The sequence below is a fragment of the Pinus tabuliformis genome, chromosome 2_1 (assembly GCF_031772625.1).
Source record: "Pinus tabuliformis cultivar Carrire ecotype Pingquan chromosome 2_1, CPIR1, whole genome shotgun sequence".
NCBI lineage: Eukaryota > Viridiplantae > Streptophyta > Pinopsida > Pinales > Pinaceae > Pinus > Pinus tabuliformis.
The window spans coordinates 759,345,443-759,373,148 of record NC_142299.1 but is presented as its reverse complement, the minus strand read 5'-3'; the positions used below and the strand labels follow the sequence as shown (position 1 = coordinate 759,373,148).

The 27,706-nt window shown below is 38.1% G+C and overlaps 1 protein-coding gene across 4 annotated transcripts; it reads right to left on the bottom strand.

Moving 5' to 3' along the window:
- Positions 1-208: 208 nt before the first annotated feature.
- Positions 209-9,545, bottom strand: LOC149202786 (ran-binding protein 1 homolog c-like). Of its 4 annotated transcripts, XR_016253910.1 has the most exons (6): positions 9,210-9,544; positions 7,935-8,086; positions 7,659-7,784; positions 883-969; positions 697-789; positions 209-523 (listed from the first exon to the last, which is right to left on the bottom strand). XR_016253910.1 is itself a non-coding variant. In XM_089403252.1 (5 exons), the coding sequence occupies exons 1-4, from the start codon at positions 9,383-9,385 to the stop codon at positions 722-724; spliced, it is 522 nt and encodes a 173-aa protein (XP_089259378.1). In that variant the 5' UTR covers positions 9,386-9,545; the 3' UTR covers positions 209-523; positions 697-721. The 4 variants fall into 4 exon arrangements, 3 of the variants coding, with proteins under 3 accessions (XP_089259378.1, XP_089259381.1, XP_089259379.1); XM_089403252.1 differs by lacking the exon at positions 883-969 and having other exon boundaries at positions 9,210-9,545; XM_089403255.1 differs by lacking the exons at positions 697-789; positions 883-969.
- Positions 9,546-27,706: the final 18,161 nt, after the last annotated feature.

Below are 27,706 nucleotides of genomic sequence, written 5' to 3'. Positions count from 1 at the left end.
AGAGAAATTGACAACATCCATCCAAAAAAATAACAATGTGTCATTAACAATTTTCAAAACATGTATAAAATAGCAACATAATACTAATAAAATCAGTATTATTTTTAATCAAAACAAGTAAAATTCAAATATGATTAACAAATCAAAATATTTCATGAATATCGTTATTCTACGATAAATTAACAACATACATAAATCAAACTCATCGTATGATTACAAAATCAAAATGTCTCATTGATATAGGGTAAATTCACAACACCCATCTAAACATAACAATGTCATTCTACACAATAATTTCTTCATAAAAAACAATGCATGTGCATGCCTAGCTACCACCACCAAGATCATCCTCATGATCATCTTGACCATCCTCATTACTCTGATCCACATCATCACCAACACCGCAACTATCATCATCATCTCCTCCTTCACCACCATCATCCTCATCCTCATCCTCATCATCTCCTGATATATGTTGAACATAATTTGGATCATCGTCTTGGCAATCATTACCTATAGCATTCTGACAAAAAAAAATCAATATTATATGTTAGTATTAATTACATAACACAACGCATGTTTTTGTTATACAATGTTAACCATAAAATGAGGTAAGATATAATATCTAATAGTACTAAAAAATAAAATGAAAATATGGTTTAAAAGTATATTGGAAATCCAACTAAGATTACATACCATAGAGTCCATCCAAACAACAAATTCAACCCATCTCTTTTGCTGCAGCACCTCCTTTTCCAAATGATTTGGAGGTCTTCCATATTTTAGTTCCTATCAATCAGTAAATAGGGAGAAATTAGATAACAATGACTTTCTTCTAGTAAAAAATTTATTAAAAAAATATCACATGTTTAATATACTTACAAAGGTTGTTATCAGTGCTTTTAAACCTTTCTGGCCACTACGATGAGTGACTTTTGTCTTGGTTAACCTCGCCTTGGATGCCTTGTCCTTAAACATAAACCAATTCAATTTATTTTCACACAAATACATGTCTAAGATACTTATAAGTATTAATACATTCTAAATAATGTTTAATGAAAAATTCAATACCTGAATGCTCTCATTGCCGGCTTTTCTTTGTGCATCCAACTTCTCATATGATTTTACAAGTTCTTTCCATACTTTAAAAGGTATGTCAATAGGTCTTTGTTTCAGTCTTTGATCTTGAGGTATTTTTTTAATTTTTCTTGTTTGGTTAAAAATTTTGGTTAAAAAAAACCGAACAAGTAATTCACATCAATGGCATGGGGACTCTATGGATATGTGTAAAAAAATGGCTATAAAGAAAACATCCAAAAAACATATGAGCTCTCCCTTTGATGGTCACTTGGGGCATATGGCTGGAAAGGAACAACTCCATTTTCGAAAATCAAGGACAATCCTTTCTCAAAGTCCTTCCTAATATTTGCTCCAAATGTCTTAAAATGAAAAACAAAATTCAAACGTCATCCTTAAACATCTCCCTTAAATATAACGTTGGACCATAAATTCTTCACTTTTATTGTTATCGGCTCTGGAATGATTTTTCTATATGCAATTATATAATGAAATATGTGTGCACTAATGAAAAAACATTGAGTTTCATTTTTCATAATCACAAACAATGAAAAAAGAATCACACGTAACTAGCATCATTTTGGAAATTTTATATTTATTAAAAATCTTTAACATGTTTTCCTCCCATATCTCATAAAAAGGTGTGAAATTTTTTATATACTCTCCAATAAGCACTACAAAAAAACCAGCGATTTGGAGGTTTTACACTAAGTTTTTCAACATCGAGCTTACTAGGGCTTGCACCACCGGGTTATTAGTAAGAATCTCATGAGGTTTGCATAGCCATGATTATTAGAATCAAAATAGTAGGATTTGCACTAAAAAACAGTTCATAGAGCTTTCCTGCTGGGGAGAAAATCACAAGTTCAACTTCTGCAGTGCAGAGCACCGAGAGCTCGTAAGCTTTCTTCAGCAATCCACCTACGTTTGGAAAATGTAGCCTGCCTGCTGGCGATGTTCTCAATCCTCTTCCTCTGCATCTTTCCCCTCACTATTCTTGTATGTCCTCTTTCGTTTTTCCCTCCAAACAAACCCTCTCAAATTGAGAAAGCAGAACAACTCACTTGATGAGAATCCGAATCCAATTATCGCTTCTAACAATAACCCAATACGATACCAGAAGTGATTACACAAAACCTCATTGACTCTTCATTTGTTTGGAAAAGAGCCAAGCATATACTTCTGACGAGGGTTTCCGTCTCAAGTCTGGCTCGCAGGACGTCGCTTAGTCAATTGCGAGAAAAGTTTTCCACCTGCCTGTCACATACGGTTTGTCACACTATATATTAAAATAAGGTTGATCATACTAACAATAAGGTTGTATAGTTTAAAAGGAGGGCTCTCCTGACTGCATTTGGTTGGTTTATAGAAAAGATTGCTGGAATGTGTAATGTGAATGCTCTGCTAACTATTTTTTAAGCATTTGGAAGTATTAAAACCCCCTAGGATAATTAATGTAAGACCTGTTAATTAATGTGTAAAGATGGCTATTGTCCTTGGGCTACCTTAGTTGTTCGTGTTTAGTGATCTGTGGTATTATGACTCCTCAAGTCACTATTAAACCATGAGAACCATGCCCAGGCAGACTAGTGTGACATTGTGGATGAGAACCAAAACTAGACTCCTATAACCTCCTTTTTCATCCTTTAAATTGCAGAATTAACTGACTGTTCTAGTAATCGTTCTTGAGCACCTGAAGATGTGCACCCTAAATAATAAGAATAATACCCTGTAACATATGAATAGTCCATCCTGTGCATGTAGGATATGCACATGAGGTCCAATAAAATCACTAACCAGAATACCAGGTGTTATTAAAGCCTCTACAGGGTAATTGCAATAGTTCTTCATTTCTTATTACAAGAGTTTCCAATAGATAGGTTTTGAAACAGCTAAATTAGTTCCATAGACATTGGTTACATAAAATTACAAGTTCCAATGCTCGAGGAGAAGTCTTAGCTTACCCATAATCTCCCTACATATACTTGTACAAAATTTGTATTGATCCCACCATATCAGAAGGCCATATACTCTGCCCATTGTTTTCTTCTATCTTTTGTGTTTTTTCAAATATACCATTTCAATTGCTTCACTTGAAAATTTTGTTTTCTAGACAAACACAATGTCAGGCTTGTCAAATATTAGCTTCTTTTTATAGAGCTCTACCCTTATTTTCTGGCTTACCTCTTCTAGTATTCGAGGTTACGATCTTCATGACATTGTAAAAGAGAAAAAAACGTTTTATTGACTTCTGGTGTTGGAATTGTAGCATCATGCTTTGTTCCCTAAAGCCTTCACAACCTTTTTAGATGTTTGGGGCCTTTCGAGTCCTAACAAGGATTTTTCCGACTGCTTCCAAGTTCCGTCTGCACAATCCTTGATAGACTTATTTGTTTTTTAGTTATCTGGGTGCACGATAATCCCATTCACATGGTTTTTCATGCTTCTGCTAAATTGTCATCCACAAGTGATGTTTTCCACCAAGAAAAGCATGTGTTATTTTGGGCTTGATGATTAGGCATGGAATAAGGGGCACCGGTTCAGCCTCTCTTCTCGATGCATATTCTGGTAAGAAAATGGGACAAATTTTCTTGTGAATGAAAATTGCAATCCCTGTAGTCTTGAAAATGCAAACCTTGACTATAATGGGGCCTCTAGCTGGAAATAGGGCAATATGTGTTCTCCTTATGCAACATCGACATATCAGTGATTTTCAGTTTGCCCGATTCTCAGGTGGGTGATATGAATTCCTTGTATATGGCTGTTGACAATCAAGTGACCCTTGCATGTTTACCCCCCATGATGTACATTCAGTTGTAACCTAGCTTGGAGATTAAGCTAATCCAGATCCACATGTTTTTAGCATACATTTGCTAAAGAACCTTTCAACTTGTAGATAATTCACTATATCTCATCCACATGTAGTCAACTTACTGAAGATTAATTAACTTGCACATTCTCTTGTTGAAGAGAATTTGTGCTCGTCCATGCATGAGCTAGATTGGAAATATTCTGGAAAGCTCCTAGTAGTCTCTGTCCATGCATTTTGATTTCTGTCTCATGAAGGTGTCAGATCTGCGTTAGCTATCCAAGGCTTCGATTCATCCTTTGACTTTGTTAAATTCAAACTTCATCTTATAATTTTTAATACTATGTATTGGGAAGTGTTCTCTCTCTGATCTGATTTGTGCAAAACTAAGAAACAACTATGAGAAATTACTAATTAGCCTAAGGTCACAGCTAATTACTCCTCTGTTTGGACTGTCATTTCTCCAGTCAGGAGGGTGTCCCTCGTGTTCATGCACTTTCAGCACTTGGAAGCATATGCTTGGTCAATATGAGTGATCATCACAGAAAGTAGTTTTCATTGATATATGTGTAAGCATCCAAGGACATAAGAAACTTATAAGATCAAATAATATGCAAAATCCCAGTCCACGACCACCAAATATGAAAGAAGAAAAGATGGTTGTGCACTTTTAAGTGATAAAAAATCTTCAAAGTACAGGCACTTAGGTCATTCACACTACTGCAACATACAACACTGTTCAACCATCGAATTTGGAGAGCTGTAAAGAAACTGCATGTTCAAACTCCATCACTGTATTAGTCAAAAGATTGTTTGCATCATGGAGATAAAATATGACAATGATTGCAATAGTATGCACTGCACAGAGATGTAGGCAGCAATGAGAGAAAGGAAGGATGGAAGAGAACGTTGACTGCTCACTGAGAAAACTCTAGAAAATAATGTCATTCAGTGTTCTCTTATAGCTCCCCAAATTCCCAAAGGTGGGTGGCCTATTCATGCAAAATCTAACTGTTGTTGAGTGGCTGAAGTGAGGAAAATGCTGCAAAATTGCCCGATAACAACCATAAATATGGCTTCCACTAAACCATTGCAATAAGTGGCTTGATCTCTTCATAAGTAAACAAAAACTCATGCAATCAGCTAGAATTCCATTACTAACTAATTTGTCTCAACAAATAAGAATTCCAAATCAGCTTTCTTGTTCAATAATAAAGTTCCATCTCACATGTAAAGTTGCAAACTAATCAATGGGGTCAACTTTGTCAAAAATACAAAATAAACATTTCCCAAACTTCAAGTTTTCCAAATTTAACAAAGAGGAATTTTAAAATCACCCAAATTAAGTTAGGCAGCTCCTTTGCACCTCCTTTCTAAAAATGGTGCCAAGCCGCCCACTGAAAATAGAACTGGAGTCATGAAAAACCACTTTTAGCTAACTACCAGATGTACCGAAGGAAGGGCACCTAGGGTATTCCTGATAGGATTTCCTTATACCTCATAGGAAAACAACCATTGTCCCTTCTATAGATGAGCAGAATAAGTGCTTGGTTCTCTACACTAAATAAAGACAAAGTATAGTACTTATTGCTGACAAAATAGGATTTAAATCGCGGTTCAATTGCTTGACATTCAGCTGGTCACAGAATTGTAGAGTGCATAATCATAAGTGATGTTGCGAGCCTCATTGCTCAAAGTCTAAGGGTCTTGCGAGCCATAATCACAGCCATGTATGGCATATCTTGTGATTATGGCATTTTATGAGGTCAATTCTTGTGAAGACATTTCAGTTTATAATAAATTTTGAACCTCAACAGAGTTTTGGCAAGACCTGGCTGAGCTAGGACATCAACAACACAGCTGATATGAATGACATAATCTAGCCTCAAGAGGGAGCCTCTTTTGTTTCATCACTCTAACAATCTATGAAGTGGTGGAAAGCATAACAACTTCCCCTTGAATATGACACCTAAACTGAGTACAAATCCTAAATGATGCATCTCTTGGTGCATGTCTCTCAAAGTATCGATATTTCAAATGTTGAAAGCTCTTGTGCCCATTTGATATGCATTCGATTGCAGTTCCCCTGAAGAAAGAATCTTATAAAGGCGAGGCCATGGCCAATATGTTAGCCATATCCATTGGAGTTGCCATTGCTTGACGACTTTAGTGTGATCAGTCCCACCATGATTCACATGGCCTTCTACTCAACACTGGCTGTTGCTATTGTAAGAGTCTTCAAGCTCGTTGAACCCATAGTATTGATAAGTGTATTCTTTGGGTCTCTGGTTTTCAAATTCTGCCTATGTTTTCCTCTCAGTATCATTATTTCAAATGCTGAAAGCTCTAATTCCCATTGTTGTGTATTTGATTGTGGTTTCCCTGAAGAAAGAAGCTTATAAAGGTGAGCCCGAGGCCAATATGTTGGCCATATCCATTGGAGTTACTATTTCAGCTTATGGGGAGGCCAAGATGAATGCATGGGAGGTGATTCTCCAGTTAAGTGCAGTTGCATGTGAGACTACCCAATTGGTTCTCATACAAATTCCATAAACATCAAAAGGGATTAAGTTGAATCCCATCACATCTTTGTTGCTCCTTGTTGCCTTCTTTTTCTCAGCACCCCCTGGGCCTTAGTAGAATACCCATTTCTGATAATCAGGGTCTCTTCCTTTGATTTGGATTACATGACATTTCTGCTTGTGCCTTGGCTCTTAATCTTGCAGTGTTTCTTCTGATAGGAAAGACTTCAGCCTTGACTATGAATGTTGCTGGTCTTGTCAAGGACTGGCTGCTCATAACATAATCTTTGTCTGTAATAAATGAAAAGGTTACAGTCATAAACTTGAGTGGGTGTGGACTGGCTTTTCTGGCTGTCTGTTACTATAATCATTTGAAACTTCAAGCTCTCAAGTCCAATGACAACCAACCAAAGTACCTCAGTAGTGCAGCTGATGCCAATGATGAAGGAGAAGGTTTGATAATGACGAGTGGGAGATTCTCAATCAGAGATTCAGAACCAGTAGAGAAAAATCAAACTCAAGCTTCAGGATTAGGTATTTAGATCATTAATATTGTCTTGTGCTAGAGATTACTGTTCTTGGATTGGCTCCTCTATGCCCAAATCTATTTGCAGGGAACAGGCCAGTCATTCACAGTGAAGAAGATAATGACAAGATTAGTGTATAATGATGGACAGGATGGTGCCATGGTGCCAACCTAAATCTCAAGTAAGGAGACATCTGTTCATCAATTTGTCAAGAAGCATGGCCTACAATTCAATTGCTCTAAGCCTATCACTTCTTCCACCTGTCAAATAAATTGTTTCCTGTTTGTTTAGTTGACTATGGTTCTAATAAATATACTATTGTTTGATGTAAAAAGACAAAACAAAACAAAAAATATGGAAAGTTGTGACCCCATTTTCTAACTACAAATTGAAATCGGATTACCATAGTGACCACCTCTGCTTATTGGAATCAAAAAGGGGGTGGGTTATGCACAATCCTCCGTATCATTTGCTATTACCAGAGATAATTAAAGCCACCCTAAACTCAAGTCTTAACTATGCTGATAGGGTGTTTGGGGAGGGGGATCCCTTACCAACCACTATAATCTGCACAAAAGCATCCTAAGAACATATGCAAAATCAACCCTTCAATGAAATGATCCAAGAATATAGGTACTCAAACATTGATTTTATCAAAGAAAAATACAAGACAGAAAGAAAAGATCATAACAAGGATTAGAAGAGTCTAAGAACAGTGCTCACTGTCTACAGAGCCAAGACGAATGCAGAAGAGTTCTTCCTTCAGTTCCCCATCTGAGAAATCAGTTGCATGCCAGACCCAAGTTTTATCACTACCTGCGTGCTCCTGAAGTGACATTGGGGAATGAACTGCAAGGAAAAAAAAAAACATAATCCAGATAATAAGGATCAACACAAATTCTCGGCACAGAAAGCCTCTTAAAACTTGGACGTAAGATAAGCTATTACAATCTCAGGGGGGAAATTACACAAAAAAAAAAAACAAACAAATTTACATACTTAAATGGTTTGCACATATTTTCAATGTCTTGGATTGCCTCATGACCGTCCGAACCTTTGTAGTATCCTTGTGCTTAAGAAACTTTACTGTTCCTACACCACGCTCCTTCCATTGATTCCCATCCTTGTCAAACCTGTACAGCTTCGCCTTCCTGCAGGGTCAAACATATAAAAAAGAATGGGAATATTAATAAACAATGAAACTGCATTAGGATCATTTTAAGAGCCCATGGCATCCATTAGAAGTAACATCCGCAATATCCCACCATATCAAATGCATTCAAAGATAAATTACCAACGACCTATTAAAAACACAGGAGATATTCCTTAACATTACCGAAAAGGATCCCACAAAAAAGCTCAATAATAACATCAAACATGTAAGAATACAAATCATCAACTATTTAATAACAAAAGAATGCTCATCCCATACATCCCCATAAAGTACAGAAATGATCAACAACCTGTTCAAAACATCATAGAAAGTCAACGAAAACAGTTGACAGAAGACCAAAACAGACATATGCCTGAATCATACCACCTCACAACATAAAAAGACAAATCACCCTAATGCCAATAACCAAAAGACAGATTATCAAATAGGCCCAATTCAGTATTCAATGGCTAATCCAAAAACCAAAAAATACGAAACCCCGTATGCTTAACAATAACAAATGACCATCACACCCCCCACTAAACCAGAATAACAGAGAAACCATCATAGATTCTTCAAAGACATTGAAAAAAGGATGGCCTATAGTTCAACAAAATATCAAAAGACTCGTCAAAATACAAAACCCCCAATGATAACAAATAAACCATCAAATGCATCCCCGAAAAAATCTTCATCGGCAACCTATCAACATAGGAAAACAATTATTACAGACCATAATGAGATCAAAAAATGCTGATCAAAATATCAATGGGACATCAAAACAACAAGAAACTCACAAAATACACAGAAAAGCAAAACCCTAATTACCCGATAAAACAAACCATAGCCCGCTAAATGCATCTACCATAGAGTTTCTTCAGCACCCCATTGAAATGACAAATCCGATCATCATCAACAGGCGAACAAAACATCGAGAACCCGATAAAAACAGATCTTACTAAAAAGGAGAAAAATTAGAAGTAAATAACTGCCCAAATGCATCTTCCTTATAGTCAAGGTCCCATTTATGTGCACAGGAAAAGGGCCACCGAAGAGGCCATGAAAACAACTTTCAACTGAGAAAACAAAATCATGAAATAGCCATGGATTAAGAAATTTACATGTCAAGAAGGACATCCTCCTCTTCTTCGCCCGTGGTGACAGTAACCTCCTCAAGCTTAACAATGGGTGCAACCTGAGCTCCAGTGTCCTCTTCCTTTCCGGCATCATCCTCGTTCTCTCTCGAATCGTCATCTACTGCCCGTGTAAGAACAGGATCCTCCTGAGTTCCAGCCATCCCAATACCAGATAGTGCACAGAGGGAGGGCTCGAATGAAATCGATGGATCCAAAATATGCCAGAAACTCGCCCAATATCAGACACGAATGCGAAACCCCGAGGATTTTGGACAAAGGATTTAACTGTGAAAAAATGCTTCGAAGGCAAAGGGCAATGAGGTCGACAGAGAGAAAGCACTCTATATAAGGGTTTTTGAGGTCGATGGAGAGAAAACACTCTATATAAGGGTTTTGAAGAGGGAAGGCCGGTAGCTGTTAAAGATTGAGAGTAAAAGTAGCATCGTTAAAGATGATATAATAAATTATTACAGGGATGGTTGGGGGGTTTCAAAGGGAGAGAAGGCCATGGAATAACCCCTAAATCATCTCCAACATGAGAGGCCTACTTCATTCATGTTGTCATGTTGGGACCAGAGGTTGTGCGTTTTTTGTTTTCGCAATTTTGAACTCTTTCCTCGATGATATATTATTGTGTTTATTGTAATAATAATGGGATGGGGTTGAGGGGTTTGTAAATGAGATAAATATGGAAAAGTAATTAGAAATATTGGTTTTAAATTATTATAATAAGTATTGTTGTGGTTGATCCATGATAAGTTGTAGGGTAGTTGGTTTGTATGGGGTTTAGTTGTTACGAGGTCTTAAGTTCAAATGTCATGGGGAGGGGTTGAGAATGGTAGTCATTTTGGGGGCATCAAAACTATTCTAAGGGGCATCTTCCACTGAGCTTTACACAATCTTCGATGTTGAGGATGAAAATAATATGAATATGCCAAGCTCACTCTACAGCCTAGTATGGTTACAGCCATGTTTGTCCATCATTCCAAGGGGCATCTTCCACTGAGCTTTACACAATCCTCAATGTTGAGGATGAAAATAATATGAATATGCCAAGCTCACTCTACAGCCTAGTATGGTTACAGCGATGTTTGTCCATCATCAAAGTTGAAATTTTGCTAGTGTCAGCCAAAATAAATTTTAAAAAATAAAAATTAAAAAAAAAAAATACAAAACATTTAAATAATGTTTGCTCATAAAAAATAATTGCCAATGAAGAAATTGGATCCCTCTCCGCTCATATTATATCTATATTTAAGATGGGTCTATGCTAGTGGATAACACAAAAATCACAAAGTGAAGAAGAGTTTAATTTCAAGTCAAAGCAAAACTTTGGGACTAGCGCAATTCATCTAACTTCTATTGAAATGCGGTATTTATACGTGTAATGTGATCTATATATATATATATATATATATATATATATATATATATATATATATATATATATATATATATATATATATATATATATATATATATATATATATAGTGTAATTGCTATTATGTTGTTAAATGGTTGTTTAATTAATGTTGGTTATTCGATGGCAAGATGGTTTTGTAACTCTTAATGATGTAATTGTTCATCTTCTTGGTTGTAGTGTGCCATGTTGTTGACATACAAATATTGTAATGGAGCCAAAAAAAAATGACAGTAAAGCATAGTTGGAAGTTATAAGTTTATCCTCCTGGAAAAGCAAAATTGTGGAGTTAAAGAACCACTTCTAGGAAATCAATTTCCATCACATCCATAGGGAGCTAAATACAACTGTAGATTCTCTCTAAAAAAGAATTATTTGTCTGGAGACAGGTTACATATATTATGATGAATTAGTTGGCAACCCAGTTCAAAGTTCTCATTCGATGCCCATATACTAATATGGATCAGCTTTAAGTCAAATTTTCAATTAGTTATCAACTAGCTTACGATAAATTTCAAGTGAGTCTACATTCAGCTTTCAATTAGCCTCAAATACAATGTCTTTCTTTTTCTCTTGACAGGGGCCTCTTCATGGTTGTATAATACACTTTCGGGAATTTTTGGTTACAGGCTAATGTCATTTCTAGTCACTGTCTTCGTTTTTCTCATAGTAGGGCCCTCTTCTTGGTTGTATAATACACTTTCTACAATTTTTGGTTGCATGCTATTGTCATTTCTAGTCAGTCTTATAATTTGCAAAAGAAAAAAAAATTGTAAAACCCTGGTTTTACAACAACTTCTTTTTCTCTTCTTCTGGGTCGTGATGCTTGTCTTCTGGCAACCCATTTTAATGACAGAAGTTACAATCTTTTTGTCAATGTTTGTGCTTTTTTTCTTCCTCATGAATAACAAAAGGGTCCTTTTTTTCTATAGTAATAAGAAGAAGAAGAATAAGAAGAAAGATATTGTAATGGTTATGTCATGGTTGGCATTCCTAAATATAAGCAGATATAGGATAAGCATGCATGCATATTAGAACTTGGTGCGCATGGATGGAATTCAATGTGCCAAATGATGTAGATGTTTCACAAGCATGGGGTGTGACATTTCAACCCTAGTTATCAATAGTGATGAGAGGCCACCAAGGACAATACCCCTTGGACCCTATGATAAGTGTTGCACATTTTGGTGTTAGGAGTGGAAGGGTAAGCTTGGTTCGAGGAGGTTGGTTATGGGATGTTTTTTGGTGCACATGAGGTTGTGCATCAACTACCATGGCTACACTTGAATTAGTGGGTCTTTACAAAAATAAAGTGAGAGAGTTAAGTTTTGTGAACAAAAGTAGCCTATGGGTGATATTTGCATTGATCACTTGTGTTAGGAACCTTTTTAGGCAAGTTAACTAATACTTGGAAGGTGTGAACCATGTAATTGAAATAATTCAATAGTGTCCTCCTTCCTTCAAATGAAGCAACAAAGCCAAGAACGTGACTATCAAATAAATATTAGCCCCCTATTGAACCCTTGTTGCACATTTACAAATTGCTCAGACATTGATGTCATGGCGTTTCACACTAAGTATATCTAAGATTACATGTGATAGTATATGCCTCATTTTAGTACTAACAACTTCATTAGTTTTGTTCTTATATATTACATAATTTTTTTATTTGTGGTTGTTATGTATGTGATGTTTATAATAATTACAAAACTAACTATGTGAAAGCATCCCTAACATAAATTTTCATTTGGCACTAATAATATTTTCCTTACAACCCCCTTCCTTCATTGGCGGTGGGAAGGAAGCTGATCCTTCCTTCCCCCCACACCCCCCTTCCTTCCTTTGGAAAGAGAGGTAAGAGCAAGAGTTGGAAAGATGCCGGAAAGAATGCCTACCTTTGGTAGTTGTGTTGTCGTATCGAGAGAAAGAAAGTCAGTTACCTGTCGTCCTCCCTTCGGTAGATGAATGCCTACCTTTGGTAGTTACCTTCGGTAGGAGAGAAAGAAATTCGGTTACCTACGCTTCGCTTCGGTTGCCGTATCGAGAGAAAGAAAGTCGGTTACCTACGCTTTGCTTCGGTTCGGTAGGAGAGAAAGTCGGTATGAGTACTTTGGGTGTTGTTGGTTGTTCTTTTTTTTCGAACAACTGTTACTTGTTTGAAGAAAGAAGTCTATCTTACTCTGAAAGAGGTAAGGGGCGGCACCGCAGGAGAACGGAACGCTCTTCGGAGGAGCCATCAAAGGTACGAGTTCAAGAAAAAAGATAAGCGGTAAGCGATCATAGGGCGAGGATAGGGGAAGGCACGCTTGAGGGCCGTCCGGGCGAGGGTGGGGTACGGGTAGGGAGAGGGGGGAAAGGACAGGGGAATAAGAGAAAGGAGAAAAGAAAAAAGAATAAGAGAGAGGAAATAAGGGAAAGGAGAAAGCAGTCGACATTAAATTCAACAACTAAAAAGAGGCTCTTTGAGCCATGGCTAGCTCTCAGAGAATTTCATTCTCTTCGAGCTCTATACATATTATACTCGTCTAGACATATGATACTCGCATCTCTACATTTCACTTCTTTACTCTCTTCTCTACCGAGATAAAGATCTAGATCTAGTATAACTTAGCCATTCCAATAGCCAATAGTCTTTAGTCCTATTTAGTACCCTTCTAATAGTCCCCTTGGCATAGTAGGTAGATATTGATTCCTTGTCCATGCATGAAGTTCCATAGCAAGAGATTAGACCCACTTCACCATTGACCTTAGCATATGGAAGGAAGGAGGTGTAGATGCCAGTCATAAGGCCAGGAGGTGCCCTTCTAGATAAGCCCATAGCCGATTATAGAGGAATCCCTTGTTTCATCGCAGATTGATGCTTAATATTGAATTTTCCAGAATGTTCCTTGCTCTCGACACGACACTGGTGAATAAGAAGCGGGGGGGGCTTGACAAAGCACCCAACCCCTACTTTAGCCCATTGATCGGTGAGGCATCCAACCCTTCACCTTCTCTCTTTGACCCTGCAGCGCTTAACTACGGTACTCTCTCACTTCGCCTAGCTAGGTTGTTCCTAAACTTGACCTTGCCTAGCCGGGTTGTGAGCCTAACAATTGGTTGGTCGGGGGAATGGTTCAGGGGATAGCTAGTTCGCCCTTACCTCGTTCTACTCTTTATTGGCGAATACAGACCCTGCCGACGAGCTGGGACAAGAGCTCCTAAACATGCATATATAAGGACAGGTTGAGACTAGGGAATGTTTGGGCATAAGACTCCATGTGATAGTACTCCTATGGTAGTATATCCATGATAAATATTTCCAACATCTCATGATTGTTTTATTTGGTACTTCGAGGTAGTCGTACAGCATTTGGAGGCAGTTGTTGAACATGTAAGGCAATTGAAATACTATTTATGACCACACATAAGTGGATTGAATCCACCTCATTTCTATAGTTAACAAATTTGCATAGCGGCTCAAGCACGACTATTCACTATCTTAACAAAAGACAGGTTAACACCAATTCTACATAAGATCCACATACTGTGACTGTAATTAGAATTTCATTTATGTGCATCCATAAAATCATCTCATTAACGCCACATGCAGTGCATTTAAAACTCAAGCAAATTCTCTCATATGCTAAGGAATTTATAACATAGAGGGTAAGAAACCAACATACAGAACAATCCACGCAAGTGAGTCAAACTAGATCAAAAGAGAGAACGACACTTGGAAAACAGAGCACCGCTACCCAACCTAGAAATGACTCTTCAGTTCACCACCGAGTCGATGTTCTTGCCATGGATCAACCACCTCCAATTGATCTATGCAATGGGTATTTAATACCTTCTTTCATGATATGGTTTCCAAGCGGTGTCTCGCTTTTATGGATCTTTTTATCCATTTGCGTAGGCTTATCTCATAAAAGCTCACCTTTCTCTCCCATGAGGATTTTCCTCATAGAAGATTGCCTTTCTCTCCCGCACAACTTTTATGTTTTTCTCAATGGATATTTATCTCCAATCCATCCAACTTATCTAGAATTAAATCGAGAAGCTTTACCATGAAATAATTATCCTTTCCCATTCACCAATGTGATTTGGCAAGAATCTCATCTCTTGGTGTCTCGCTTTTCCAAGTGATTAATTTATTAATAATGTATTTACTTTTTATATTACACATCATACCTAGCTTTTCTCAGCTTAGGTTTGCAAAGTTTGACACACAAGGGAGGGGTGTTACATTTTGGATCCCTCTCTTTCCTTAAGATCCCTCCAACTGCAGCTAGAGTTCTTAGATGACTGTAAGGAGGAAGCCCCTATTGGAAAGGGACAGACAGTTTGAAGGTGTCTATCTTGTTGGTAATTCCTATATCGAAAAGTTGTATTTTCATAGTCCAGGGGTTGGGAATACACAATTCCCATCCACTTGAGCTCAATTTTATCTCGCAAAACTTCATTGGGATCTACCTAAACACATATGCAAACATAGGTGAAAATGCCTTTCAAAAGTCTTTCCCTGTCTACTTTGACGAATCTTCCAATAAAATTGCCCACTTTTTCTAAGAGATCTAGATGGGTAAAGTGAATGGGAAAACTGGGAATCTTACCCATACTAGAGTAGTCATCGGCAACATAGTGAGAGGATTGAAGTTGGGAAACCATGGCTTCACTAGAAGACCAACTCATCCCCAAAACCATGGACCTTGGTCAAGGATTTTTTTCTTATCCTCAAGACATTTGAAGATCACCACAAAAAAACATGGGTCTACATCCACCCAAACCGGCGTTCATCCAATCCTATCATAATCGAACAGAAAAACGCTACTTTTTCAATAGAAAATGGGGAATAAAAGTATCACCCAAGGATAATGACCATCGCATCAAGCGCTCAATCATAAGGGAGGAGCAATAATTTGACAATCACACGTCCTTGATTTCTGTTGATTTAACTCTGAACACTCACGTAATATTCTCTTGCTTGGCGAATTAAACACCACTGCATGGAATGGACGAGGATTGAGCCGAACCCTGGATGAAGCCCACTTCATTCTCATCTAAACACAAAACTATATATACATCAAAGCTATTACAATAGATTCTGACTGTCAACACCTCGAGGTTCTGTTTATATGTGGCTACCTTTTATGGTTACTATTGAATGTGTGATTGGCAATAGTAATGGCAACTTAGGGCTGCCAAATTTCCTTCGATTCCCTCACTACATCCTAACGCAAATAGTTGTTCAATGCCTTGGTTGTCTTTCAAAACTGGTAGGCAACGTCTTCTTTGATATTTCTCGATGGTTTTAATTCCACTACAATCACAACTTTCATTTACATAAACTTCGTGTTTTCGCACGAGCGACGATTGTTCCAAGGTGAAATGTCACTTGGATGGTTTCAATGTTGTTGACCCATCATAACTAACTAACGGATATGCCCATTACAATTTTATACCACCCCATTATCAATATCAATTATGCATGGGAACCAATTAAAGCAACTTTTCACATTAATTTTATATGAGCATGAGAACATGTGTTAACAAGCAGCCCATAAAGCCTCATTTTGAATGCCATAGTCACTTAGAAGGAATTCCTCTTGTAGTAGCATCCTCCCTACTAAACTTTGCTAGTGCTAACATTAGAACCACCATTACAACAAGATATCTTTCTAGTGTTGACAACACCATTATAGTAAGATACCTCAAGAGAGACAGAAAATTTAAAAAGTGTGATAGTAATACGTATCCAGAAGATGGTATTGAAACTAGTAATTGTTCACGAATCCATAAGATTGTAAGGTCATTCTCATTATCATAATCATTGTCATCATCATCACCATCATCCTTTTCATTGTTATTGCCATCATTACATTATCATCATAATCACCATTCATGCCATCATCATCATCATTATGGACATTGTTTGCAATTGTTCATAATTGTAGATGTTGTAAGAAATATCATCAACCCAAAAAATGTGATCAGTGCTAGAAAAGGGTTGTTTAGGACACATTGATATACGTAAGAGAAATAACAACTCTATTTTTGACAGATGATTGATGATGATCATCATCACCACCATTATTATCGTCATTGTCATTTTTATCATCCCCATCATCATCATTAATGTAATTTCTATCGACATTATTGTAATCATGCATCATCATCATTCATGCCATTATTGTTTTTGATGATGACCTAGATGAAAATGATGATCATGACACCAAAGATAATGCTTATGATTATGACAATGACAACATCTAAAATTGGGAAGATTCGCCAACGTCATTAGCATCGTCATCATCATAATCATTGCCATCATCATCATTGTCATTGTAACCACTATCGTCTTTATCATCATAATCACAATTCATGTCATCGCCATCATCTTCATTTTCATCATTGTCAATATTATTGACATTGTCATCAATTTTTCATAATTGTCAATGCCATAAGGAATATCATCAATGCAGAAAATATGATGAGTGTTGGAAAAGGGATGCAAAAGCGAACATAGAAATGGGGGCAACAATAGAAGTAAAATTGGATGAAAAGTGGATACAACATAAGTAGATGCACAACAACATGAAAAACCTGACACAAAAGTGGATGCAAAAGTAGATGCAGTTGTTAATGCAAACTTGGATGCAAACATGAAGGCAAAAGTGGAAGCAAACATGGGTCCAATGGTAGGTGTAAAACTTGGCACAAATTGTGGTGAAACAAATGTGGATGCAACAACGGAAACAAAAGTATATGCAAAAATGGATGAAACAAAAGTGGATGCAATAGGGGATGCAAACGTGGAAGCAAATGTGGTTGCAATGGTAGGCGCAAGATATGGTGCAACAAAAGTGGATGTAACAATAGACAAAAAATATGCAAAATAAGATGCAAAAATGGATGTAAAAGTGGAAGCAAACATTGATGCAACAGGCAAAACAAAATTGGATGCAAAAAATGGATATAATGTAAGTAGATACAAAACGAGATGCAAAACCCAATGCATAAACCTGACATAAAAGTGGATGCAAAAATAGATGCAATATTTGATGCAAAAGAGGATGTGAACATGGATGCAAAATTGGAAGCAAACGTGGATACAACAGTGAGTGCAAAACATGGTGCAAATTGTGGCATAACAAAAGTGGATGTAATGATAGATGCAAAAAAAGAATCAAAGTATGATGCAAATGAAGATGTAAAAAGGGATGCAAAAAGTGAAATTTAAAATGGGTGCAACAGTGGATGCAAAATTGTGTGCAAAAGTGGATGCAATAAAAGTCGATGCAAAAGTAGATGCAAAACGAGACACAAAACCCGATGCAAATCCCGGTCCAAAATTGGATACAAAAAGGGATGCAAAAATAGATGTAGTAGTTGATGAAAACCTAGACGCAAATGAGGATGCAAACATGGATGCAAAATTATAATCAAAAGTGGGTGCAAAAGGAGGTGCCAAACTAGGCGCTAATTGTGGCACAAAAATATTAGATGCAATAGTGGGTACAATAATAGATGCAAAAGAGGATGTAAATATGGATGCCAAACAAGAGGGAAAAGTGGATGCAACAAAAGTAGATGCAAAATTTTATGCAAAACTAGACACAAAACACGATGTAAAACTTGGCGCAAAAGGGATGCACAAATGGATGAAAAAATGGATGCAAAAAATGAATTAAAAAAGGATGCAAAAAAGGATGCGAAAGTCGATGCAAAAGTTGATACAAGTGTAGGTGCAAAAAGTGGATGCAAATGAGGATGCAAAAGTATGTCAAACAAAATTAGGTGCCAAACTTGATGCAAAACCTGGAAAAAAACCTGGTGTAAAGGATGACACAAAACTTGGCATAAAATTTGGTGCAAAACGTGGTGCAAAACCTATTGCAATACCTGGTGCTAAACTTGGTGTAAGATTTGGTGCAAAACTTGATGCAAATTTTGTGTCAAGTTTTGCACCATATTTGATAAATGGATGCAAATAGCACCAAAAATGGGCTCTAGATGCAAAAAAAGAAGTAAAAAGGGACGCTAATCGTTGGTTTTGTTGTAGTGCAATGAGAGCTTGATGATGAGCTTCCTTGATCTTTGCTCTAGCTTCTTCCTTGTTCTTTTCTTTGGATCGAATTTCTTTCTTGAGATGATCGAATTGGTGCCAAATGAGGTCGAATTTGCTTGTATTTATTGCCTTTCCATGAGGTCGAATAGCCTCTTTTAGGCAAACTTGTCACGAGTTGGGCCGACTTGTGCTTGGAGGCTCATAGGACTTTCTAGACTCATAATTAATATCTTTTACATGTTACATCTTGCCCAATAAGGTCTTATACAATTAACAAGGACTCTCTTGACTCAAGAAAAATATTATTTTTTATTGACAAACCCTAGAAGCATGAAGAACATGTTTGGCCTAACTAACCATCAAATGGAGCATGAAACCCATGCTTAAAATAATATTTTCCTTTCTTCTTTTTCTTGTAACATAAGATATACATAATGACTTGAGTACATTGACAATTATGAAGACCGAAACTAGTTACATTTTCCAATAGGGCCTATACTAGGAATGTTTTGGAAAATGAAAATAGGACATGGGTGCCTTATGTTGGAAAATGCAATGTGGCAGGTTATTAATTCCAATTTTGCTTAACCTTAATATTTTCTTGTGAACTTAGTCTTCTTATGTTCTTTATTTAGATCTTTTCATCAAACAAATATCAGCAGTAGAAACAACAAAAACAAAGGACACAAAATTAGTTTCTCAGCAAAGGCAAAACCCCTCCAAGGGGAAACCCATAAAACTCTTCTCTTTTTATAGAATCTGCTTCAAATGAGACAATAAAGACCATAACCAAAGACCAAGTCCTCCTCCAATTACCAAGTAAGCCCTTCCAACAAGTCCTTCCTTGATCTAGCATCAACTAGCTTCAAATTGCAACTTCGACTTACTAGCTTCAATACTGCAACTTGACATGGAACTTCGACCGTGTAATTTTGGCCCTGATGTTGCTCCAAAAATCCCTAACGCAACTTCTTCTTCAGACCATTCTAGAGCAAGGAAACTCCTTCAAGATCAACAAGGTTGAGACATAGTTTTCTTCCTTCCAACAACAAGATACTGCAATTTGTTCTACTGCAACTCAAACCTACAATTTTGGCCCTTCCAAGAAGTTGTAGAAACCCTAGATTTCACATGTGAGAGAGAGATAGAGCCCAAAAACAAATATTTTTCCTTCTCCTTGGATTCCTCTTGCCTTTTAGACCTTTGCTCTTCTTTTTATGCTTCTCCCAGCGATAGATCGAACTTCTTGTGAGATCGAACAACTTGGTGAGTGAGTACCAAATGAGGTCGAACTGCTCCTGTATATAGCCTTCCCAAGGTGTCAAATTCCCTCCTTAAGGCCGACTTGTAGCTACTAGGGCTAACTTGTACTTTTGAAGTTTCCAGGACTTTCTTGACTAAAAAATAATTATTTTTCTAATTACATTTTGCCCGGAAGGGTCTTATAAACATGATGTTGACTCTTTTAACTCATGATAATAAATCCTAAGACCTAACAAACCCTAGAAGCATGCAGAACATGGTTTTACCTGGAAGGTCAATAATGAACATGAAACCCATGCTTTTAATAATAACTTTTTCTTCTTCTTTTGTTTGTTACATAGGATACATATTGAAATGAGTACAACAACAATTATGGAGACCGAAACTAGTTACATTCTTCTGCATCTCACACCCCCCTTTGAGTTCTTTGTATATTTGATAGTGATTCTAAGCCATATGTTGAGATTTGTAGCTTGGGAGGTACTCCAATCCTTAGGCTAGAGGGGGTTGTGGAGGATTTGGCACACAAGTGTGGCTTGTGGGCTTGGAACCCAAGCTTGGGGTTTTGTACCCAAAGGTGTTGGGGCCAAAACCATGAGGAGATTTTTACATGTGATGATTTGAGTTAATAGAGCACTCCGAGAGTAATAACTAGAAGCAATGAAAATTACTCGAATCTGAGCTATAGAAGTGAAGATATGAATTTCTGAAGTTGTTGGTTGGTTTTTTGTGACACAACAATCAGATTGTCTTGGTGATTTTGTGTGCCACAGACAACTGGATGACACCACATGGAGCCCTTATGTTTTGTATAAATATAAGGTGAGTTGGGAGGCATTTGACACATCCAAGGTGCATCTTCTCATAGAGATCACATCTGAGGCAGCTGCAGCTAGGAAAGGAGGCACATGTTCAGGCACGCGAGTTGTTCGGGATAGGAGTGAGGGCTGCGCGAGTTTCCTCAAGACAATCGCGTGAACTACGCAAGATCGCTTGTTACAACTGCAAGGCAATCTACGACAGTTGCAGATTAGGGTCACGTGGGTTTCCTTGGATAGTCACAAGAGCCGCGTGAGATTACCAAGTACAGTTGCGAGGGCCGCACAAGATTACAAGGTACAACAGTGAGGTATGATTTGATGTGTTGAGTTGGATGCTAGGTGGATGTGGGTCTAGGTTGGACAAATGTGGGAGTTTGTTAGCAGCCAAGAGGAAGAGTGATCCTAGTGGTCGAATGCCCTAACCAGTGAGCAGATGCTACAACATGTATTGGATGCTCGTGGTCTGTTGGAGGGTAGCGTGAGAGTGGAGCAAGTTTAGACCTAGGTGAGGTAGAGTTGGAGCAGCCTAAAGAACAACCCAAACAATTGCAGAGGCTTGCTTCAAGCCCTATGTGCACCATCTTGATGGACTAAGGTGGTTGCTAGAGTGGCAGAAGAAGAACTCAAGGGTCTGATTAGCTAGGAGCAGTTTGAGTAGCTCGAGACTTGCCTTATGGAGAACGACATCTACAACAGAAGATGGGCAGTCCTCCTAGCCCGTGTTCATTGTGGGAGAAGCACATCTTGTAGTGATAGGTGTAGCTCTTCGAGCCCTATGCTAGTCTTCATTGGAGCAACGCATGGAAACTATAGTGGGCAAAAGACCCTAAGAGCTGAGCAACAACAATGGGTGCGAAGTCTCGATGTGTTGTGTCCTTCATGGACTAAGGCACAACTAGTGACTATATTGGATAACCGAGGTTCAGTGGCCTAATGGAGCTGGTTCATTGATAGAGGCAATTTGGAGTTGCTGCAGATCAGGAGTTGAAATACCGGGCATATGTGCTCAGGGTATGACAGAGAGGAGCGGAGAGAGCGTGCGACAACTAGATGGTCAGAGTATCTTGATTAGGGTAGATTGGTGGTCATCACGGCAGACTCCAAACCCTAGTTGTTGTTCTCTTGTATCATTGAATGGACGAGGGCCATTATCCCTGGTACGAGAGCCCTAGACTATTGTATTATTCAGTTGTTGTAGGGAAATTTGATCATGAACTTCCTATGACTTGTCATGAAAAGTTGGGACAACTTGAGGATTGCTTTGGCATGGACGAGATTAGTATGATCAAGATTGCTTCATGTTATGGACTACAGATTGGCAGGCTAGCTTCTCATTGGATCGTGATTTTGCATATCCGAGATTGGAGGGATTTGCATGTGTGGTATTTGATCTAGGAGGATTAGTGCTTTGCAATATTGGGTTGCAGGGATGATGATCCGTGTTGGACTGCAAATCGGACTGACCTTGTAGGACACAGGATCAGTGACAGTTTGAGCCAATGGAGATCCTATAGACTCAAAGGTAGTCTAGCTTCAGAGGGAGCAAACCTATGGAGTTTTGTGATCTTCAGGTTCAGATGTGACGAGGCAAAGGCACTATCGAGATTGCAGGGTTCATTCTACAGAGTATGTTGCAATGATGGACGCTAGATGGGCTAGTGTCACTGGTGATGTTGTTGGAGACTTCCTAGTATTGGAAGTACCTCCTTCGCTAAGAGGGAGTGTTGAGATTTGTAGCTTGGGAGGCACTCCAAACCTTAGGCTAGAGGGTTGTGGAGGAGTTGGCAAACAAGTGTGGCTTGTGGGCTTGGAACCTAAGCTTGGGGTTTTGTACCCAAAGATGTTGCAGCCAAAACCACGAGGAGATTTCTACATATGATGATTTGAGTTGATAAAGGACTTCAAGAGCTAAGTCACCGCATTTGTGTTCGTGTTTGAGTTCGAGGACTTTGAAATTCGGAAAAAGTTTGAGGATGGAAATTCCTAGGATAAAATTTGATATTAAGTTCGACAAATTTATATTAAAAAATATACAATAAAATTTCATATTTAAAAAATATATATAATAAAATTCAACCCACATTATAAAATTTAAAAATAAAAAAATTATATATAATAAAGTTAACATAAAAAATGTAGTTTATATCAAAGTTGTCGTCAAAGCGTTGACTTGTACAAGGAAACCATAGAAGTCGCAAATTGTGGGCCTATATTAGGAAGCCACCGCTCGAGCTTGGCCATAGTCTATGCCTGATAACTAGCAATTCATCCTTATCTCCATCAATGTATGTGCTAATTAGAACTTGAATACATCAATTCACGTAGAGGAACCTGAATACAACGATTCGCGAACAGGAAATTAATTTATGGATCGAGCATAATTGAACCTCAAGCAATTTTGGATCTTGTTCAACAATTTTCAAATTTTGAGGATGATTTTCACCGAACTTAGTGACTATGTCTGAGAATAACTGGACGCAACGAAAATCACTCGAATCTGAGTTGTAGAAGTTAAGATATGAATTTTTGAAGTTGATGGTGGGTTTTTTGTGACACAAAAGTCAAGTTGGCATGGTGATTTTGTGTGTCACATGATAGTTGGATGACACCACATGGAGCCCTTATGTTTTGTATAAATATAAGGTGAGTTGGGAGGCATTTGATAGATCCAAGGTGCATCTTCTCATAGAGATGACATTGGAGGCAACCATAACTAGGAACCGAGGCACAGGTTTAGGCGTATGGGTTGTTTAGGACAAGCGCGAGGGTTGCGCGAGTTTGTCCTGAACAACTGCGAGGGTTTTCTCAAGGACAGTCGTGCAGACCGAAAGCAATTTCTCGATACAATCGTGAGGCACACACATTATTTTAGGGCAGTTGCAGATTTAGGCCGCGCGAGTTTTCTCAAGATAGTTGCGAGGGCCATGCGAGATTACCAGGTACAATTGCGAGGTATGATTTGATGTGTTGAGTTGTATGTTAGGTGGATTTGGGTCTAGGATGGACAGTTGTTGGAATCTGTTAGCAACCAAGAGGAAGGGTGAGAGTGGACGAAGTGTAGGCCTAGATGAGGCAGAGTTGGAGCAATCTAAACAACAACCCGGAGGATTGTAGAGGTTTGCTTCAAGCCCTATGTGCACCATCTTGATGGACTAAGGTGGTTGCTAGAGTGGCAGAAGAAGAGCTCAAGGGTCTAATCAGCCAGGAGTAGTTTGAGTAGCCCTAGAGTTGCCTTGTGGAGAAGGACATCTACAACAAAAGATGGGAAATCCTCCTAGCCTGTGTTCATTGTGGAAGGAGGACATCTTGCAGTGATAGGTGGCAGCCTCCGAGCCCTATGTTAGTCTTCATTGGAGCAGCGCAAGACGATTATAGTGGGCAAGAGTCCTTAAGAGCTGAGGAGAAATAGTGGGCATGAAGTCTCGATGTGTTGGGTCCTTGATGGACTAAGGCAAAACTAGTGAGCAGATTGGATAACAAAGGTTCAATGGCCTAATGCAGTTGGTTCATTGATAGAGGTAGTTTGGAGTTGTTATAGATTGGGAGTTGAAGGACCGGACATATGTGTTCAGGGTACGAGTGAGAGGAGTTGAGAGAGAACGTGACAACCAGATGGTCCAAGTATCTTGATCGGGTAGATTGGTGGTCATCACGATAGACACCAAGCCCTAGTTGTTGTCTTGTATCATTGGATGTACCAGGGCCATTATCCCTGGAACGAGAGCCCTAGATTGTTGTATTATTCAGTTGGATTAATATAACGAAGTTGGGTTATTGTACAAATTTGTGTATATTTTGTGCACTAGTAGATTTACTGTTGTTTATATTACGTTGTGTAGAGTAGACTTGTTGTGATACTTGGTTTGGTAGCATCAGTGATTTAAGATTCTATCCTAGATACCAGTATCGTGGAAAAACATCATACAGGTAGTGATTGTCTTCTTCCAAAAGGGAATGGCACTGCATTGAATAATTTAATGTTAAAGAGTGGCTTAGGGGATTCCTACAAGTCCTATTCTGACTCTACTTTGCTTTATTTAAGATTTTTTTAGATGATTTGTCACTGAATTGAATAGTTTAATGTTAAAGAGTGGCTTAAGGGATTCCTACAAGTCCTATTCTGACTCTACTTTATAAGGAAGCTGAGCTTAATCAACTTTTAGCTTGAGTTGTATTTGGAATTGTAAATACTATTTAAATTCACAATTTAAATACAATAAAGTTCACTTAATCCACAAAGCAAATGTGGTCTGAGCATTTCCCATATGAATATACATTGAGTTTGTAATCAATCTTTCTATAGTTTTAAAGGTTGTGATTATTTAAGATGTGCCTTCTATGGAATAAAATAAAACATAAAAATCAAGGAGATAACAACATCAATATTACATCTATTTTGTAAATTACAAACAATATTTTGAGATCTAGCTTCTTATGGGTACCACCTACCCCTCTCATGTTTAGGGAGAGTATTTTCATGGATGAACCCTCTTTGAGCCTCCTTACTAAGGCCCCCCTTGATAGTCATTTGACCCTCCTTACTAAGGACCCCCTTGATAGTCATTTGTTTCCTTTGGCCTGTTTTTATCTTTCTTTTTGGCTAATGATACGTAAGGCCTCCCTCTATCCCCAAATCTTCTTGTTGAGAGTTTACATTCTAGGTCTTAATTTTTAACTAACATATTTTTTGCCTTCCAAGTGTTCCACTTTTGGTTCAATTTCCTACATATTTCAAGATGAATTACATGCGACAAATACAACTTTGGAATCCTATCTCCCATGGGGTTTGTCTATTGGAAAGTGTTGAAAAGTGTAACGAGGTTTGCTCTCCATAATGACATGTAATTGTGATTTTTGTAAATGATGTAAAGAAGACAAGAAAATTATTATTGTAAGGCTTGCTTCGTGGGTTTCATGAGCAAGGGGTTTTATTTTTAGATGGCTCCCATTGTGAGCCTTTAGGATTCGTCAAAAAGAGTCAATGTCATGAAGAACCCTTCTTGGGCCTGTTATAATGTATATGAGTCTATAGGATTGTCAAGTAGCCCTCGGAGACAAGTACAAACCATCCCTCTTCAAGTAGGCCTCAAGATAAAATGAAGATCTCATGTCTGCTTCACCTAAATAGAGACACAATTGTTCGTATGATTCATGTCGAATTATTTATGGCAGACATACTTCTATAAATAGGCACCTCGGCCTATTCCACAACGATAGAAGTTCGGATATCTCTGAAATTTCAGGTGAACAGTGACAGTGACAAGTTCAGGTAAGAAGCTCAGATAAGGGTACATAGTTCAGTCAAGGAGTTCGGGTTTACCTCTGTAATTTGGATAGGAATTTTCAGTGACATGTTCGGATCTCAGAGAAGAGAAGTTTTGGTGCCATAGCAGAGTTCAGACAAGGGTATAGAAGCTACAATACAGTGTAATTGCAGAGGTCACAGTGCAGATTGGAGTAGAGAAGTTAGACAAAGTTTCGGTGATACCACAATGACATCTCCTCACTGCCTAGGTGCTATATCATAGTAAGGATCTCAGTGTAATCTTCGTCTCATAGAAAATAAAATTTGATGCTACCATAGGAAGAAAGTCACAAGTGTGTGACAAGGTCTCGGTGCTATTACATGAAGGTCTCGGTGCTACCTCAAAGAAGAGGACTTGTGTCTTGATCTTGGTATTCGTCAATTGGAATCTCTATGAGAAGAATTTGTGTGGGTTTTCCTCTCAAAGAGTGAGAGGTTTTGGCCTTGGCTGATAACCTACATTCTGTGTCTCTTGTCTATTTATGTTCATGCATTGGTAGTTGTTTGACGAAGAAGAACACTAATAACTAAAGAAAAGATCATAATCTAAAGTTATAAAAAGAACTCACAAGCACTAATGGAAGAGAAACCACCTAATACTTGATGCCCTAGATTTATCAATAGAAAATACTTTAGAAAACTCTTCCAAATCCTTCAGCTTTTGAGGACTTTAGATTTTTCTATGGAAATTGAAATCTTAGCCACAAGGGAAATTGGGTATGAATCCTTAGACACAAGGAATTTAGGTGTGGGAGGTCATTTGAAAGCTTTTCCACTAAACTAGGTGGTTTTATCAATGACTTGGAGCGAGGATAAGGATGATTTTGATGCATGCCTTTTTTTTTTATCAACCCACTTGATGTTTCCCAAGTTGGACTTGCGTATGCACTTAATTTTTTGATATCATATTCTTGCTATTTTTTTCTAGGTAATATATCCCTAGGGAAACTGTTGGCACTTCCCCACTTTCAGGGGATGGTACCTATTGCTGCAAAATCTAGCAGGCCATGTACAGGGGTACCTTACAAGGCTATCACTAGATGAAGTGACAATAATAAGGTAGTAGCCCATGGTCACCACAGCTACTACCCCCTGCTCTTTATGGAATTTCACCAATGGGAGGAGTGCTATATATTCTAGGTTTAAAGGTAAAAGGTGACTCAACCAGGCTTCTAGTGGAAGAGTTTACTTAGGAACAAGGCATACGCGATTATAAGAGGCAATGCACTTCCCGTAGACAAGCCAAACTAGGGCACACTAGACCTAGGGGTTTGAGTTTTAGTGTGGAAGCCCCAAGGTCAAGGTGTGAAGAAAAGGTTTCCAACAATGTATATCATCAACAAAGGCACTTGACACCTTCAATAAGCCCTCAACTTGAAGCTTGGCGAAACTAGGGTTTCTCCTAGGGCAAGAGGAATTATGGATGAAAATGAAGGGATAAGCTGCTAAGATGAGTGATTTTGAGGAAACCACTTATAATCTTGTTGTTGAATCCATTCAATACCAAAAATTCATCTTCCAATGCATTTTGCATTGAACGCTAATTGGGCGGCTTGGCCTTAAGAGGACTAAATTAGAGAAGAGAAGGAAATTTATTCAATTTGTGGATAAAATTTGACTTG